Below are 18,676 nucleotides of genomic sequence, written 5' to 3' on the forward strand. Positions count from 1 at the left end.
TCTGCCCCCCTTCGTAGACAGAATCTCCTGGGTGGGGCTTCACCTGCCAAGTTCGTGAGCTGCATGCATCCACCCAGGACACGGTCGTGTGCTAACAGAGCCAGGTCTGCTTTTAGGGAGCACACAGCCTCACGGGAGAGAAAGACAAGAAAGAAAGCAGAAGAAACTGGGGGCCATGGAACTCCAACAAGGCATGTGGTCTAAACTAGGGAACCAGAGAGGCCTCCTGGAGGAAGTGGCTTGCAGAGACCTAAAAGGGGGACAAAGAGCTTGGCTGGACAGACTGGCCAGTGCCAGTTGCTGTTGGGTGCTGTGGGCAGCCTGGAGTGATGAAAAGTAATTGTTGAGGGTTGGCTTTTGTCCCAGGCCTATGAGACCTAAATCAGGAGGAGATTCAGAGAGAGCCACCTTCCTGAGTCTTGTTAGGATTGTCACAGCTTCTAACTGCCTAGTTTTGTTGGAAGACTCCAGGTGGACTGGTGTTTGACCTTCTTGGGCAGGGTTGCCATGTACAGTTGTACAGGTTCTGCACTGCCCAAAGGTGCCTGGCCAAGGCAGCAAGGTGAGTCTGAAGTCCTTCTCCTGTACCTGAGCTCTTATTCCGCTGTGCTTCCTGGTGTGAGACTAATCAGCCCAAGGAAAGGTGCACCTCTGTAGATTCACAGAGGTGACGTGTGAAGTACAAACTGCATGTGTGTGCGCACAGGAGGTCCACAGGCAACCGTGCTGCTCATCCTCCCATCCCAGGCACCGGCTGGGATGTAGGGGCCCATTTTCTCAGTGAAATGTGAGGAGGCAGGTCCCAGAAAGCTGGGAAGCCCATAGACACTGCTGGTCCAGGGTCCACCAGGACACTTCCCCAATGGCTGGGGGCAGCGGGCCTCCTCGGGTAATGTAGCAATTTGTCACATTAAGTCATTCACTAACAATTGAGTCCCCCTTGATTAATCTCCCAGAATTAGCCAGTTGCATTTTGAGCAATTAGGGTTAATTACAGCCTCATTTGGCAGAGCAGAGAGGCCTGTAATTATTTCATGAACAAGGCGAGGAGGTGGTGGGCTGCGGTGGCAGCACCGTCCGGGTGTCTCTTTGCACATGTTGGAGTGGGTAATGACTTAGTTAAGTGTAATTAGATATGATTACTCAGCATTGGCAAGCGGCTGGTGGGAAAGGTGCCCCCGGTCCACCAGTATCTGGCCAGGTCTGCGGAACTGGGGCGCAGCCACATTGACGCTGGGGCTGCTGCAGGGTGGGGCTGGAATGAAAAAAGTCAAGCACTCTGTCTCCCCTCATCTCATAGAGCACTGGTCTTTAAACACTGTCTGGGGAGAGATCGTGGCTTGAATCTTGTCTGTTTCAGGACATAGAAACACCTCAAATTGATGGCACAGGCATTTTCCTTTATGGCAGGAGGCACTGCTGTTTCCCTGAAGTCACCTTAGAGAAAAGAGCCAGACTGCATGATGGCAAGAATGCTGTGCTCTGGACTAGGCAGGATGTGGTTCCTCACTCTGTTCCCTCACTAGCCAGGTGACATTGGGTAAATGACCTCTCTGAGCCTCAGTTTCTTCTTCTGTAAAATGGGGCCACAGAGTGAGATGATATGTTTTAAACACCCAACATGGTATTCAGCATTGTGGGTGTTAAGGAAATGGTATGTGATTGATCTTACTCTTATATTCTAAAAATCATTTTAGTTTTCACAGCTCAACAGCCCAGGGCTGGAAGTATCCCCAGTGTAGAAAAAACAATTTAGTTAGCATGCAAACTCTGACTTTTGTTAACCTTCTGTGTCCAAGGCTAGTGGTTTGTTCATCTGAAGGAGCTTTCTAGCTCTGGGTGCTGTCAGCCTATGAAAATAAGTTTGCTGAACCAGGTAGAATTTTATGTGAAATTCATATAGACTTGGAGAAGCTGAACATGCTTGCTTTTATGGAGGTTTCAAATGAATGAATGAATGGAGTTGAGAAACAGCTTAAAATGCCCCTTTGGTTTATGATTTTTACCGGTTTGCTTCAGAGCATTTTCATCAGGAAAGAAATGCAAGGCTGAGCTGACCCATTAAGAACCATATGAATTTCCAAGAAGGAGAAAGGTGTTCTTGTCTGAGAAAGCCTCAGTTAATGTGTCTTCCATTCTGGAAAGTCTTTGCAAACCTGCTTGGGACATGCCAAGTTCAGTTATATTCGTCACTGTTCGGAGAGAGGAATGTGTGTATGTTCAGGGGATGGGGACAGCTGTCACTAGTTCCGCATGGCACCACAATCTTCATGAAAATCTTCCTAAAGCAATAGTGGTAGATAAGATTTAATGATCAAATATTAATGGCCATTAAAATTCAAGAAGTGTTTGCCAAGTGTTATAAATTCAGCGAGTGCTTGTCTCCTTTCTGCCTTGGGTCTGCTGGGGAGCCCTTCACATAAGTAGATAAAGACCGTGTAGAGGAAAGGCTCCCAGGGAGGGATGAACTGATGCAGAGGGAGCCTGGAGAATGGGGTGGCTTGTTTTGCCCCAGGGATCAGGGTTGATAAGGAAAGCTCTAGAAAGGAGATGACATGTGGGCTGATGTTGATCAGGAGTTTGGGGTATGACAGGGAGAGGCGATGTTCAGGAAGAAGAAAGAACCCAAGCTGAAGGTGCAGGATCAATCGGGTTAGATAAGCATTTAAATACCTGTGCTTAGGTAAAGTAGCACAGCAGATGCTTATGAAAGGTCTGGAATCCACGCTGTCATTTGGCACTGTACCTGCAGCAAACAGGAAGCCTGTTATGGATTTAAATTGACAAGGGGTTGGGTTTTTTTTAATTTTATTTTTTAAGGGGTTGGGGCTTTAGGTCCCTGGTAGCTGGTCATGAGTCAGGTGAAAATAGGAGGTCACATGATGCTTTGACCTTAAATGGGCTGGACACGAGGAGGGAAGATTCCAGAGACTTCCAGCAGTAACTGAAGGGATGAGGGGGAGAAGGAGGTCGAGGACGTGGCCAGCCTGCTGGCGTGGGAGCTGATGCTTTTCATGGTTTGTTTCCCTTCAAGTCTTTGCTTGTTAGTTGTTGGAGCCGGTTCCAAATTCTCTCATCCGTGTGTTTAAGCTCAGCCTTCCCGGAGCTTGGTTTGTGAGGCTCGTCCTGGGGGCGCCGCCACAGCCGAGATGACGTTAGGTTTTGTCATCAGGCGTCTAGATGTTCAGGCTCCTTGCTCACCGTTCCCATGAGCCGATGGCACAGAGCTGAGTGTAGACAGACTTCCAAGTTGAGACAGTCTTGGTGGTGGTTGTACCTACATTGCAATGCCTGGCACTTACCTCATTCCATCCTCCTACCAAGCCAGAGGAGGAGATCTTATTTAAAACTCCTCTCTGCAGGGGAGGAAATCGAGATGTGTGGTAAGTTGTCCGTCTTGCTACCGAAGGGAAAGCCAGCAGTGACTCCAAGTCTGGTGGCCACACAGAGCCCTTCTCGCCACTCGGGCTGCAGGAGGGGAGGCTGGCTTCAGGTACGAAATTAGCCAGACCATGAAGAGCTGAGTGGGTCTGGCCTCATAAAGAGTCTGACAATATGGACTCTCTGTAAATCGCGCCCTTCTTTTGTGCCAGGCAGATTTAAAACACATCGCTGTATACACATACACTGAATCCATTAGAAGTTCCCGGCACACAATGTCAGATGTCTTTAAAGGTGAAGTTCGTTTACAGGAAATGTCATTCTGATGAAGTGTGCTTTTTAAAATCGTAGAAGCGGTTGCCTTAAAATTAATGATGCATTGCAAATATCAGGGAAAAAAGACCCATCCAGTGTAAAGATGATTAAAATTCAGGTCAGAAGTCTGACTTAGTCAGGCTAAATTTTTTAATGAGATTTCAGAAAATTAATTGGGCGGATGCATTTTTATTCTTTTAATATGTGATTTTATGCTCCTGTTTTTTTTTTTAAAGGATTTGTCGATGGCTGAGGCTTACCGTGGTTCAAACATTTTAAACTCAAATTAACACAGGGTGAAGGGTGTTTGTGGCCTAATTTGATCTGACTTGGGAAAGAGAGCTAGGTTTCACCAAGTTTTCTGGGGTGGCGGTATCCTGGAGTGGCCCAAGACACCAGGTCCCCCTGCTGTTTGTCTGATGTTGTCCTCCCATCTCTTGGGAGACTGGGGTCCGGGCTAGAAGTGACTCAGGACCTTGGCCATGTCCTTGACTCGTGACCCCACCAGATTCCTCCTGCTGCCCAAGGAGTTGTTCCCAGGGGTTCCTCCTCTCTGAGATCATTAGTGCCCCCTCTCAGGCCCACTGCCACCTCCCTGTCCCTCCACCCCATCTCTTCTACCTTTGGGGGAGAACTAAGGGGCTCCCACCATGGGGAAGGGGGATGAATAGTCAGAAATGGCCTCTGGTGCCCACAGCACAGCCTAGAAAGGGGGGCAAGCCTGTCATCTAGTTCTTTGTCCTTGGCAAACAGCTCTGAGTGACTGATGGAAGGACAGTCAAGTCAGAGGCTGCAGGTACATCCATCTCACCCCTTTACTGTAGCCAGAGGATGTCGGGTAAATGACCTCTCTGAGCCTCAGTTTCCTCATATGTGAAATGGGGCTATGAAGACCTATTTAAGTGAGATGGTGTACTTTAAACACCCAGCACCATGGGTGCTAAGGAAACGGGATGTCATTGATCTTGGTCTTGCATTTTAAAATACATTTTACTTTTTATAGCAAGAGAATCCGGAGCTAGGAATATGCTTAGCGCATATTGGAATGGGAATGCAAGTGGTATTGATAACGCCAGCTGACAGTTCCCTGTTTATTCCCTGGGCCAGACTCCCACCTGGCTGGGCACTGTGCACACCCTGCCTTTGTTTCTCCCCAGCCCCTGGGAAGTCTGCATTCCTCCAGACATTCTGCAGTGCCAAACCAACAGTAATAATAGCAACAAACATGATAATAACACCAAATATGCAGCATTTCCTTAGTATCGGGCCCTCTTCTAAGTGTTCACTCATTAATTATTTAACCCCCAACAGCCCTCCGGAGGGTTGTTGGACAACCCGCATCTCACTTAAATAAGTCTTCATAGCCCCATTTCACAGATGAAGAAACTGAGGCTCAGAGAGGTCATTTACCTGACATCCTCTGGCTACAGCAAAGGGGTGAGGTGGACATACCTGCAGCCTCTGAGTTGACTGTCCTTCCATCAGTCACCCAGGGCTGTTTGCCAAGGACAAAGAACTAGATGACGGTTGGACAGATGATGGTTGTCCAACAGATCCCAGCTGGACAGATGAGGAAACTGAGGCCCAGAGGGCTTGCTAGGAAGTAGCAGAGCCAGGACTTGAACCCAGGCCTCCAGGCCCCAGTGTCAGCATTTCGGCGGACTGGGCCAGAGTGGCAGTCACCTCTCGGCTACCCTGGGCCCTGGGGTTGTGTGTATTTTCCCTAGGAGGCAGAGTGGGGTCCCCGATGTAATGGGACAGTATTAGATCAGCCATTTTCAGAAAGGCCGTCAGGAGGGGTGACTGTCGGCCCCACCGTCGTGTGGGCTGTTTGGGGCCAGCCCTGTCTTTGCCCAGCAGCTTAGAGCTCCCAGACCCTCTTCTCCTGGAGGTCCTGGGGCTGGGTTTCTAACATCCCCATCATGGCCCACCTCTCTCCCCTGCAGGAACTTGCCGGGGGCCCACCCAGGAGGTAGGTGGCAGCAGGAAGAGGCCTGGCCTTTGGGGGCAAGAACTCAGTTCAGCTGTTCCTTTTCTGCTCTGAGTCCCTGAGTTAAATTGGGGTCAGGACTCTGCTGGCTCAGGCAGCTGCACCCCCAGAAGCCCTGCGTCCCGTAGTGACCCCTGCCTGAGCAGGGGTCCCCTCAGGAACAAGGCCCTGTCCTGACCCCAGTGGGGGTGGCAGCAGCCCCCAAGCCCCCTCATGCTGCACTGCCCCCTGGGTAACCTGCCCCCTCCTGGAGCCTTCCTCTAATTAGGTTGGATGGGTTGTGATAGGAAATGCAAATCTGGGTCATCGCATATTCAGAAGTGCAGGGCCGTCAGCCAGGCTGGCTGGGAGGTCCCTATCCTTTGGGAGCTTTCAGCCGTGGAGCTGGACCACATGGCCTCTGGGGAATGTCCTTAAGGTGGGTAGAAAGTGCCAGGGACTCTGGCCACTCATCACTCTGCGTTGGTAGAAGTAGGACCCTTAGAGAGCACGCCCTCCAGACCCTCACTGTCCCTAGGGAAACAGGTGGGGCAGAGAGACCCTGCCCCATGTCACCGGGCAGCGTGCCTGGCTTTCCGTCATCTGGGAGTTCAAGTCCCAGCTCCCATTGCCTGGCTGTGCCTCAGTGTCCTTAATCATAAAGTGGGACCGATAAGCCTTGTTTTACAAGCTGTTAGGGGACTTCAGTCGTTAAACCTGTCTCATCACCTAGGACACCAGCAGATGCATGGTCGGTGCCGAACACACGAGATGGCGTGGCGCTATTGTCCTGACCACGTGTGGTTCCTCCAGGGGCCCAGAGCGTTGCCTTCTGGGGGGCGTGGTTTCAGCTGTGCCCACAGAAGTGACAGTGGCCGGGTCACAGAGTCCCTCCTGCTCCCGGCTGTTTTGAGCGCATTTCGTTGTGTCCTTTGACACACATGCCCAGGCACCTGCTTGGCAGGTCAGAGCCCCAGTTCAGGGGGCACAGAGGGGACTAAGGTGGAGGCCCATGGTGGGGGCACAGGTGGGGCTCAGGAGGCTGAAGCTGGGAGGCCTGACTAGTCACAGGGTCTTGACAGGAAAGCAGAGTTGGGTGGTAACATGTACAGGGTGAAGGGAGTATCCTGTCCTGGTTCAAATCCCCGGTGTTACTTGCGGTAGGGTCTGGAGCCTCCCCTCTGAGCCTGTTTCCTGAATGGAGTCGCAGTGACGTCTGCTCACAGGGTCCCGGGAAGCTACACGCACAGTGCCTGGCACATAGTACATGCTTAGTAAACGCATGCTGCTCCTCTTAGGTGGACACTGGGTGTGCAGGTAGGTCCATTGCTGAGACTAAAGAACTTACCTGGCAGAGTCTAGCAGGTGGTGGGCGAGAGCACCATCTTCCTCCTCCACCAGCCTACCCCCCTGCTCAGGTCCCCAGGCAGAATGTCTTAAAATCTCCCATCAGGGGAGGTAATTATGCCTGGAGACTTGAGTCAGGGTGGGCCCAGCGATTGCAAGCTGCAAAGCTGAGTTCCATCTCTCAGTCCTGGCAACAAGATGCCCGTTAGGGTTTCCTTGGTGCAGAGCTGGGCCATGGCAGGTGCAGAGGTGGGGAGTAGCCGCTCAGGCTCCAACCCCAACCTCCTCATTCCTGCCCCGCCCAAGCCTGTCCGTAACATGGCTGCAACCGCTAAGCACTTACTGTGTGCATGGCTTAGCAATCTTGCCGAATTCTTGTAGCCACCCTACTTCTTTTACCCTACGGACAGGAAACCGAGGCTCAGGGTGGCTTGTGTAACCACCAAGGTCACCAACCAGTGACCCAGGCTGATGGGCTCCACAGCCAGTCACACGGGGGTTCCCAGGGCTCCTCCAGGAATGACTGGTCTGCTCTTGGCATTCCTGGTGGGGAGAGTTCCAGAACACAGCACAGGGGAACTCCTGACCTTCGGCCTCTCAGAGGCTCTGGCCATACTCTGGAGGAGGCATTTCCACTTCTGAAAATACAGCGGCTTGCCCTGCTGTGGGTGGGGGGTGGACCCTCAGGCTTTCTTGCCCCACCCCTGTTCCCCTGAAGGAACTCTGCACACCTTTCTGCACACCTACTGTGTGCAACTCATCCAGCAGCAACAGAGACCCCATCTTCATGTCACCACCCAGTGGGGAGGGTCCTCAGTGGGGGTGATCCTCCACCTGAGAGTGGGGGTGTAGCAGGAGGGAGGGCCCACCCTGCCAGGCTGTCGTGGGGCCTCCTCTGCCCTTCCCCCCCGCCCGCTTCCAGGGCCCAGCAGTGGCTCCCCCTCCTCTCCTCTTCCTGAGACCACCTTTGCAGGTGTGTTTTGGGCAGAGGGCGGACCTGGCCACTGTGCCTCACCTGTTTGGCTCCATCCTGGGCAGGTCCTGCAGCTTAATCATTGCCTTCAGCACTGACCCCTGGAGGGTCATCACGGTGCCCAGATTCTTCATGTTGCCATAAAGGGGACAGTTTATCCAAAGAATGGGCTCCGAGTGTCAGGCTGCGGGTTTAACCTGCGTGTTCCCATCTCTGTGGTGGGAAAGCTACCCCGGGAGGGGAGGTTGCTGCTTCGTGGGGTGACTTGAAGGGTAAGGGTTGGGGGTGTGTCCTGGAGCCCTGGGGCCGACAGGACCCCGCAGAACCTCCCTCCCCTTGGCGGTGTGGCTTTGCTAGTTGCTGCCTTAGATGTTTATTGCACCTGCTCTGCTGGCCGGCTCCAGCAGGGACAGAAAGCATTCAGGAGTGACCAAGGCAGATGAGGCCCTGGTCCTCGAGAGTGGAGACAGAAACGAACAAAGAACAAGTGATCCGATACTGAGGGATGGAGATAAGTGTGTGAAGGAGCCCAGATCTGCAGAGGGGCATCGTCGGGATCAAAGGGAGCTGGTGTGGAGAGCGCCAAGGGGCGAAGGGGGCTTTGATAGTAAGGGGGCGATCAGGGTCCCTCCACCCTGAAAGGCTGTTGCCAGGGCTGGGGAAGGGGTAGCACCCACCCCCAAACCCCGCCCCAGGTCTCAGCCGTCCACTCTGCCTGGCTGGTCACTGATGCCCTCTGTCCTTCCCCTCCAGAGGCACCCCAACGCCCTGTCTTTTCGCTGCTCACTGGCCGACTTCCAGATTGAGAAGAAGATTGGCCGAGGGCAGTTCAGCGAGGTGTACAAGGCCACCTGCTTGCTGGACAGGAAGACAGTGGCTCTGAAGAAGGTGCAGGTGAGCCAACAGCGCCGTGGGGTCAGAACCACACGGCAGGAGCCGGCTGGTGTCTGAACACTGTGGCCCTGGGCTAGTCCTGCCTCTCCCCTGCAAAAAACCCGGGAAACTGGCACTCTCCTCACTCATGGGGCTGTGGGAGAATCAGGCGGCCTTGTCTTTGCGAAAACTCTCTGTGAACCATAAAGGAAAACAAGGATGAGCACATGCTGAGTGCCTGCTGTATACTGCGTTATGCTGGAGCTCACAGAATCTTGACAGCAGCTCTGTGGATTGGGGATTTATCACCCCATTTTTCGGAGGAGGAAAACTGCAGACACGTGAATAACTTACCAGGGCTGGTGGGGGAAGCTAAGTGGGAGCTGAGGCTCAGATCTGCAGCCAACTGACCCTCTCTGGTAGCTCTGGGCTACTGCCTGACCTCTGAGTCCCTTCTAATCGAAGGAGTGGGGTCAGGCAGATGCGTTCTATGCAGCAAAGCCCAAGGAGGAAGCTGCTCGTGAGAGCCTTTGGGCCCCTCTGAATGGCTCTTTTCTGCAGGAAATGGCCTTGAGTCCTCCAGCAGGGCTTCCACAGCCCCTCGACTTGCTCATTTACCTTAAAGAATGAGATTAACTGGCTGGGCAGAGGACGCTCAGGAGAGGGAAGGCAGTTCAGACACAGTGACGAGGTGGAGAGATGGGCGAGGAAGCCCCGCCTGAAGCCGGACAGTGTGATTCTGTCCTTGTGGATCTGGGTGCTGCACACGTGGCCTGGGATGGTCGGAGGGGACACAGGCTCCTCGGTTCAGAAAAGGCCCGTGTTCTGCGCTTTGTCTGCCAGGGATGGGCTCACATGGGTTCTCTCTGTGTTGGTTTTTAGTGCTGGGATGGGTTCTGCGGGCGGGCGGCTGTAGTGTCGCCTTCCGGTTTGTTCCTATAAGTTAGGATGTGCTGGGAGGACCCACATGGAGTGAACACAGCCTGGGGGGCATCAGGGGGTGCGTGCTATACCCCTTCTTCAAACTTGGTCCACATGACTGCCCAGTGAGGTCAGGCTGTTGGCCCCATTTATAGACGCGAAGACTCAGGCTCCAAGGGTGTTTCCTGTCCTACCCCTTACCGGTGCATGAACTTAGCAAGTCACAGGACTTCTCTGGACCTCAGTCTCCTCCTCTGTAAGTTGGCCAGCATTAACCCCCACCTCATAGGAGCTGCTGAGATGATTGAGTGGGAATTGGTCAGCACAGTGCCTGGCACGTGATGGGCACCCAGTTATCTGAACCATTGTTCTTACAGGGTTCCCGCTGCAAGGAGGCGTGAGAACCCAGACTGGGGTCCCGGGCCTTGTGCTCCCTCTGGGGCTCTGGGTGCTGGTTTTAACCACTCTTTCTCTGTCTTCTCTCACTCAAGATATTTGAGATGATGGACGCCAAGGCCAGGCAGGACTGTGTCAAGGAGATTGGCCTCCTGAAGGTGAGTGCCCTGGGCCGAGCAGGAGCCCCACGCTTCCTTAGGCCAGGCTGGGCCATGTCGTGACCATCACAGCCCCTTAGCCCTTTAAATTCAGAAACGACGTACTTTGGAGGAGGGCAGCGGCTGGTTTGTCCTCCTGTGGCTGAGTGGGGACCCGCCTCGCCTCTGCCCAGTCCTCGCGGTGCCCCCAGACTGGCTGTCCTTGACCCTTGCGTATCTGGATGTGGCGGCCGTGGACCAGGCTGTTGGGGAAGGAGCGGAGGTGGGTGTTGGGTCCGACTGCGGTTTGTCTGTCTCTGTCTCCCCGTTGGTCTCATCCCATCTTTGCGCTCAGCCTCGTGCCCTTGTATTTCCATGCGGTGGCACGCACGTCTGAATATTCAGCCAGGTGCGTTCTCTTCTTCTCTCCCATTCTCGTGCTCCCTCCAGGAGATGCTCTGTGCCAGGGAGACAGAGCCGAGCCAGTCTGGGGCACTGGGCAGAATTAACAGCCGAGCACGGGGCCCCGGGTTCTGGGAGCTAGAGGAGCTCGGGGCCCCTGAGGTGTCCACCTGTTGGACTCTAGCCAGGCCTCCAACAGGGAGGAGGCAGGATGCACAACTGGGGATGGGTCCCCCGGGAGTAGCTGATGTGCCTGCCCCTCTGTGAGCAGAAGTCCTTGGTTCCACCGGAGCTGCACAGGGTTGTGTGAAGGACAGACCTGCAGGGCCCGTCCAGGGCGAGGGGTGGTGGTGGTGGATGGTGTCTATGGTCATCCTTTCCCCCTTCCTGCTGGATTCCCCTCTGGTCTCCTGAGAGTCAGAGATGACAGAACTTTCTGGACTAGACCTATTTCCCTGGTCTAGGGGTGGCTCTCCCTGGGGCTCTGCCCTCCTCCCCTGAATCTCAGGTTCAGGATTCCACCTGAGAATTAGGAGGTGATGGAGGAGAAAAAAAGGGATGGGCTTTGGAGGCCCGGGATCCTGGATTCAAATGCTGATGTCTTCGTTTACAAGCTGTGCGGCCTTAAGCGTATGACTTAACCTCCCTGAGCCTCAGTTTGCCCATCAGCGCAATGGTGAGAATGCCGGCCTTACAGGATATGGGCAGATAGAGAGAATTAAATAAAATAGTATCGGGGGAGTTCCCTGCTGGCCTAGTGGTTAGGATTCCAGGATTTCATTTTCGTGGCCTGGATTCAGTCTCTGGTTAAGGAACTGAAATCCTGCAAGCAGCATGGCATGGCCAAAAAATAAATCAATGAAAAAATTTTTAAAAATAAAGTAGTGTCTGAAGAGGGCCTGGCACAGGAGAGCACACAGTCAGCACTGACTTGGTGTCCTCTGTCCCCACATAGAGAGAGAGCTTGCTTGGCAGCTTCCTGTAAAGTGGGCTACTGGTACAGTCAACCATGGCACCCTCCCCCGCCACCCCACCACCCAGGGATTCCCAGGCAGGAGGGAGAACAGACAGGCGGCAGATGGTGACCTTCGGGTGATGCTGGCAGACCCAAGGGCGCCGGGGAAATCGTGCAGGGCCCAGGGCCTGGTCTCAGAATCTGGAAGGCTGAGACAAGCCTGCTGCAGGAGCCCTGACAGCATGGATGGGCGTGCAGATCATGGTGGACTTGAATGCCACATTCAGGATGTGAGACTTGAACGTGGGGACAAGAAGGGGGCCCAGCAGTGGCTGAGCGCGGATGCTCGCAGGGGTGGCCCTTGGCTGTGATGGGTCCCAAGGGGGAGGCTAGAGGCTTGTAGGGAGGTATCCTTAACTCCAGCCATCACAGGTCCTAAAATACTCTTCAGATAACATTTTGAAAGTTTTACTAAATGATTAACTTTGGACCCATTTGTGATCCCTGAAACTGATTCCCCAGCCCTGGGGAGTGGCTGTCTGGATCACACAACCCTGTCTCCCTACTCGTGGCCAAGAACACATGTGTGCTGCTCACATGAGTAAGGGATTGTACACGTGTGCACACCAAGCCAGCCTGTTTGGTTCTTGGGCTCAGAACTGAGTGACCACAGCCTCTTCGGTGAGGCTGCCCCAGGTGGCATGACCTGGGCCTGCCTGGTGTGGGGTCTCTGACCCTCCCCCAGGCTGCATTGCCACTGAGCGTGGTCAGCTGCGGGCTTCGCAGGCAGATACGTCCCTTGCTCACTAGCTCTGGGGCCGTGGGTAAGCTGCTGACCACTTGGGGCCTTGGTTTTCTCATCTGTCTAAGGGGTTGATGACGAGAATGCTGTCTTCAGAGGTGTTGTCGTGGAATTAGTGAGAAGATGCATTGGAAGGACTCAGTGTAGCATCTGGTCAGAGGCAGCCCCCGTTGCCATGGTTATAACCTCTGCCACCAGGCCAGCCCCTTTGCAGAACGTGACCCACCTCTCCAGCCTGCCTGTGGGAAGTCAACAGGAGGTGCCAGGGCACGGGATGTTTCCTACAATACAGAAAGAAGCGCAGTCCTCAGAGGGGCCACTGCGCGGCATCGTTCATGCTGTTCGCGCCAGGACCAGTGAGAGGCTGCCAGGCGGGGCAGGACAGTGACGCACAGCATAGATACGTGCCCCTCACGCCGCACCTTCTGGGCCTTTGGGAAAATGTGCTTTCAAGTGGCCTCTGGGTGGGACCCCCGCTGGACCGGCTGACCTTACTGTGGCGGAATATTTGAGTCCCTCTGCCTTCCCTAGATCCTGGAGTCATTTCAGTATAGTTTCAGTTATAAGGAATGCCAGGGTCTCCTGTCAGCCAAGCAGGGGCTGACTTCCGGCCAGTGGGGGTGCGGTCCTGTCCAGCAATCACACAGGCCACGGTGATCAGGCCAGAATCAGGGCTTCATTACTGAGCACCGTGCTCAGGGCAGCTCTCACACCAGGAATGATGTTTTCTCAAGATTTCACAAAGGGTGGGTCAGAAACTGAGAAAGTGGGAAGGAAGAAGGAAGGAGGTGGACACTTCCAAGTATTCCAGGACCACTGAGTACAGAGGTGGAGTGGTGGGGGTCTGGCCCTACCCTGGAGGGGCCTGGGTGGATGTGATGATGAAGAGGAGGGAGAAAAGGGTCATTTCCACAGTGTCTGTTGAATCTTAGCTGCGAGTGGTCACCGTGTAGATATTTCAGGGGTATCAGCCTGTGTAATTTTCACAGCTTCTCTGCAAAAGATTATGCCCATTTTACAGAGGGGACACTGAGGCTCAGGGATGCAAAATGGCTTTCCCCGTGTCACCCAGGTCTGCAGGCCATTCCCCCCAGATACTCGCCTCTCCAACTGTATCATCTCTCACTGGCTCCATCTCCCTCTTTTTCTCTGTTTGGGCAGCAACTGAACCATCCAAACATCATCAAGTATTTGGATTCATTCATCGAGGACAATGAACTGAACATTGTGCTGGAGCTGGCAGACGCGGGCGACCTATCACAGATGATCAAGGTGAGGGTGCCTGGTGGGAGAGCTGGGTCTCGGGGTGCTGCCCAGGTCAGGTGCCCCCCCTACCTCAGCCCAGATCCCCCAGTGCTCTGGTCTCAGGTAGAGGCAGCTGCTCAAGGACACTCGCCCCCCGTCCCCCCTTGCTGATGCCCAGAGGCCTCAGTTATGGTCCCATCCACACTTGCTGGGAGAGGGTCAGCCACGGGCAGAAAAGACCCATCTGGGGTCCCTCACCGCCCCAGCCCACCCATGGGCTCATGGCCACTTTTGCCTCGCAGAAGGGATGGGGCATAACCCCCTGTAGGTCAGACCCCAGGTCTCAGAATCTGGGAAAGTGTCTTCTGCCTCATTTTATAGACGGGAAAACTAAGCCCAGAGAGGTTGGAAGAGTTACCTGAGGATCCCCAGCAGCATGGGCACAGACCCGTGCCAGTGACCCAGGTCTCTGCTTCCAGTGGCCCTCCGGTGGCATCATCCCCAGGGGACCTTCCTGAGCCCCTCAGCCCTTGTGAGACATCTTCCTTCCCATATAATGGCCGAGGTCAGGGATCTCAGAGATTTTGAGCAACCTGCCAAGTCCCACAGGCAGCCCCCAGACTGCCCTTTCACCTCCCCCCCGCCCCGCCTTGAGCCCAGAACTGGGTCCGCCTGAGCCTGGACACGGGGACCTTCACAGCTCCCCCGATGGGGCACCCACTGCAGGCCACAGCCGTGCTGTGTGTATGCCTCACTCACTGAGTCCACACTACCCTTAAATAGTGAGGCTCAGAGAGGTTTTGTCACCTGCGTGGGGTAGCACAGTCTCTAAGTGGGATCCCTGGGCCAGCGCGCTCAGCTCCACTCACCCCGCCTCCTTCAAGGTCGTCGCTCCCCGGCTGGCTGGACCCTCATCCACAGACCGTGTTGGTGGGCCTGCATCACTCCTCCCCCGAGCCCAGTCTGTCCCTAAGCCGGGCTGGGCCATGCCCGAGCCCCCACCCTGCTCTGTCTTTCCCACCAGGCACTGGGGATTGAATGATTGCTCGGTGCCTGCTCTTCTGAAATTTGGCTCCTAGGAATAGGGGCATCTCTGGGAAGCAGCATTACTTGAGCTGTTATCACCTGCTTTTATACTTTCATTGACATATTAATGGGTTTGCAGGGATGTTAATCTCCACGCAGATCCCTGGTGGAAACAGATGTGCTGTTTCACATCTCACTTCTCCCCCGCTCCCCCCACTCTTTTTCTCCTTCCTGTGTCATTCTCTCCCTGAACACCATGCATCCAGACCTGCTCTGTGCCCACCCCCATGCTGCTGGCCTAGGCGTGGCCCTCAGAGAGCTTGCCTTCTGATGGGAGAGCAGAGCTGTGAACGAGCAGTCACGAGCAGCAGTGAACAAGCCAAGTTCAGGGTCTGTGGGAGCCAGGGAAGGCTTCCTGGAGGAAGTGACACGTTAGCAGGGAAGGCTTCCTGGAGGAGGTGGCACGTTAGCAGATACCCGAGGGGAGACCTGCAGCCTAGAGGCAGAGCAGCTTGTGCCAGAGCCCAGAGGGATGGAAGCCCAGGGTCCACAAAGCACTTTTGTCTGGTCAGGGTGCTGCACCCTGTCAGCCCCTATGGCCCTCAGACCCCCTCACAGCCTCTCAGCTCATGGAGGGGGCTGGAGTCAGACAATGGGGAGTTGGGGGTGCTGGGGAAATTATAGATCCCTCCCCTTCCTGAACCTCAGTTTCCACCGCTGTTGTGGGGGCCTCATCGGGGAGGGCTGCGTGGGAGCTGCAGGGCCTGGATGCAAGCTCCTTCCAGCCAGAAGAGACAGGAGGGAGGCATGGTGGCATCCAGCATCCTTTGTACCTGGCCTGGGGTGGTGCCTCCCCTCACCCCGGCTTCCCCTGGGCCAACCCTGACTCAGGGTTCAAGTCGGTTATTCACACCCTTGGTTTCTGGGGCGGTGGCCCAGCTTCCAGGTGCTTCAGGCCCTTCTGTCTCAGGAGCCCTCCTCCTCACATGGCCTGGCACCTCCCTCCCTCTGTCAAGGGCCCCTCACCCTCCCCTTCCCCTGCTGAGTTTGTGGCCCTGCAGGCAGAGCAGCTCAGACAGGCAAGGCAGGGCAGTAGGAAGACCCCGGGCCCAGGGTCAGACACACCTGAGGGATGACCTGGGCAGCTCCCTGTACCTCAGTTTCCCATCTGTAATGGACCCAGCATAGTGCTCAGGGCCTGGGAGCAGCTGTTTCTCTGGCCTTTCCTTCTCTCTAGCTGCCTCTGGCTTTTGGAGGGAACAGGGGCCTAGGCAGGGCTCAGCCTGGGGCCACACTGAGTCCTGGCCTGACAGGGAGGCGGCTGGCCAGCAGACCCTCTGCCCCAAAGGCCCCCAGCCTCCAGAGCCAAGCAGCACCGCCAGGGCCACGTGCCGGCATTATTTACGATGGATGGTGAAGCCGGAGCTGCTGCCACCCCAGAACCCACCAGAGACTCCGCGCCTTCCCGCTAAATGTCACCCGTACCAATAGGACGTGACATTTAGAAAATCACCACGCACAGCCGCGCACGTCCCCATTTAAATGCTATAATGAGGATTAGCTAACATTAGGGTACAAATAACACCGCAGTGCGGCCCACTGTGGAGGCCTGAGGTGGTCCTGGGGGAGCTCTGTGCCGGGAGCCAGGGGCAGCTGACTCATGAGGTCCCCTCCCAGAATGGAGCCTTAGAAGAGCCTCATGGGGCTTTAGAGCCAGTCTAGGGGCTTCCCACTATGACTGTCCCAAGGTTGGAGGTGTCCACGTCTGGTTCCAGCTCTGCCGCCCCTGCTGGATGACCCTGGGCAAGTTTCTGAACCTCTCTGACCTTGGGCCTTCATCAGGTGGTTACTGGTACCATTAGAAGTGGGTAAAGAGCTTGGGCTTCCCAGGTTGAGCTGTTGTAACTCTGCCCCTTACTGCTCCCGTGCGGCCCTCAGCTTCCCCATCTGTGAGATGGGTGCAGCCATCACTGTGGGGCTCAGCACAGAGGCTGCACATGGCAGGTGCTTAGCAGAGGTTAGCTCGGGTCCCACCTCCTGCCTCAGGCTGCGAGTGTCCTGGGTCTTCCCTGTGCCGGTCTGGCTGCCAAGTCTTCACCTCTGGCTGCTTTGGGAAAAGATGGTTGCTCTAAGTGAACAGAAACTAGGTTCCAAATGACGGGTGTGTGAATTATGTCCCCGACCCCTACGGGCCTGGCCCACAGGAGATCCCCCTGGAGGGATGCTGATCTGAACAGTGGACGAGGACATGTTCCTGGTTGATTGAGCTCTTTCAGGACCCTTGGTTACTTACAGATCACTCAGTGCAGCCTGGGTAGGTTTTGAGTTTTAGGCTTTTGTTTTTTGCTTTTTTTTTTCTGCAGTGTTAAGTATGATTTCCCAGGCAACAAAGTAGGTTGTGCCTGTTGAAACTGGAAGGTCCATTTGAGACTGTCAGGCCCGCTTCCTGGAGGTCCTTGCCATGCTTGTTCATGGTTACATGTGCTGGCTCCCAGGAAGGGAGCTGGGATTTAAGCACCAAGCAGGTCTTGGGTGCCCCCATCCTGGGCTGGGCCAGGCCCAGGGCAGAGAGCCCACCCCAGTCACTTCTGCAAGGAACTAATCCCTGTCGGGCAGTGTGGGAGGAGATGGACGTGTGTCCAGGAGACTCCAGGTAGAGGGTCATAGAGAGCAGCCTTCAAGATGTGGTCCCAGCATCCCTTCAGCGAAGCCATCAGAACATCCCCTGTGTCCAGGCCAGCCCCGCCTTCAGGGAGCCCCATGCTGGTGCTGGGGGTGGACACGTGACCCCTGGAGCCGGGACCCTACAGCGGCACTCCCAGGCTCGTCACCCAAGCCTGTCCGTGTGTCTGTCTACCCCTCCGCAGTACTTCAAGAAGCAGAAGCGGCTCATCCCGGAGAGGACCGTGTGGAAGTACTTCGTGCAGCTCTGCAGTGCCGTGGAGCACATGCACTCCCGCCGGGTCATGCACCGCGGTACGTGCCGGGGGCCGCGGGACACAGCCTTTCCCTCAGCTCCTCCCGGCTGCTCGGGACAGCCTGAGGAGGGTGACCGCCTTGTATCCCCAGCCGGTGGGTGGCCAGCATCTTGCCTGTCCTTACAGCGTCAGAGAATGGGAGCGGGAGGCCTCAGGCTTGACGGCACCCTGGACCTTGTGCCCCTGTCAGGGGCCTCCCCAAGGTGACAGCACCAAGTGCCATGTAGTCACAGGGACCTCAGGAACAGGGGCCATGCTCAACACATAATCTCCAATCCCCGAAACCAGCCCGGAGCCAGCAAGAGGGGGCTGCAGCGAGGGTAGGGTGGGTGGAGAGACTGGCAGGGAAGTCATGGCTAGTTCCGGTACTGCCGCCAGCTCTGCCTGGGAGGGCAGGGAAATCATCCCGGAAAAGGGAACTTTTCATCTGGGCTTTGAAGTCTTAGTAGGAGTTGGCTGGACAGAGGAGATGAGTGTTTCTGAGAGCTGACATCATCCTAAACTGTGAGCAAAGAGCCTGTTGAGTGCCCAGCAGAGTGCTGTGTGCTTTAGCTAGATGACTTTACTGATTCCTCCATTTGTTCATTTTGCCTGCATTTATCAGGGTCTGCTGTGTGTGAGGCACTGCCCTGGTGACTGGGGAACAGCACAGGTTACCTCCCTGAGCACCTCCTTCATCTGTTATACAGACCTGCATAGAGTACCCACTCTGCTGTAAAAGAAGAAACGAGAACAAAAATCCCTGCACTCCTAGACCTCACAGCAGCCCTGAGCTGTAGTGAAGTTAGACCCATCTTACAGATGAGGAAACTGAGGTTACATTTCTCAAAGTCCCACAGCTGGGCAGAGACAGGGCCAGGGTCTTGCCCTGAGAGAGCAGGACTGAGGACTAAACCCCCATCACCTGAAGGGCCCCACTCTCTGGCCGACCCCACACCAACCCCCCTCTCCTTCCC

The 18,676-nt window shown here is 55.2% G+C and overlaps 1 protein-coding gene across 1 annotated transcript in view; it reads left to right on the top strand.

The window, feature by feature from the left end:
- Window positions 1–18,676, top strand: part of NEK6 (NIMA-related kinase 6) — a 44,024-nt gene that overhangs the window by 993 nt on the left and 24,355 nt on the right. Inside the window, exons 2-5 of the mRNA XM_010844034.1 lie at window positions 8,739–8,879; window positions 10,271–10,333; window positions 13,633–13,743; window positions 17,610–17,716. Coding sequence (XP_010842336.1) covers window positions 8,739–8,879; window positions 10,271–10,333; window positions 13,633–13,743; window positions 17,610–17,716 — 422 coding nt within the window. The remainder of the gene's footprint in view (window positions 1–8,738; window positions 8,880–10,270; window positions 10,334–13,632; window positions 13,744–17,609; window positions 17,717–18,676) is intronic.

This window comes from Bison bison, unplaced genomic scaffold (assembly GCF_000754665.1).
Source record: "Bison bison bison isolate TAMUID 2011002044 unplaced genomic scaffold, Bison_UMD1.0 scf7180017864193, whole genome shotgun sequence".
Lineage (NCBI taxonomy): Eukaryota > Metazoa > Chordata > Mammalia > Artiodactyla > Bovidae > Bison > Bison bison.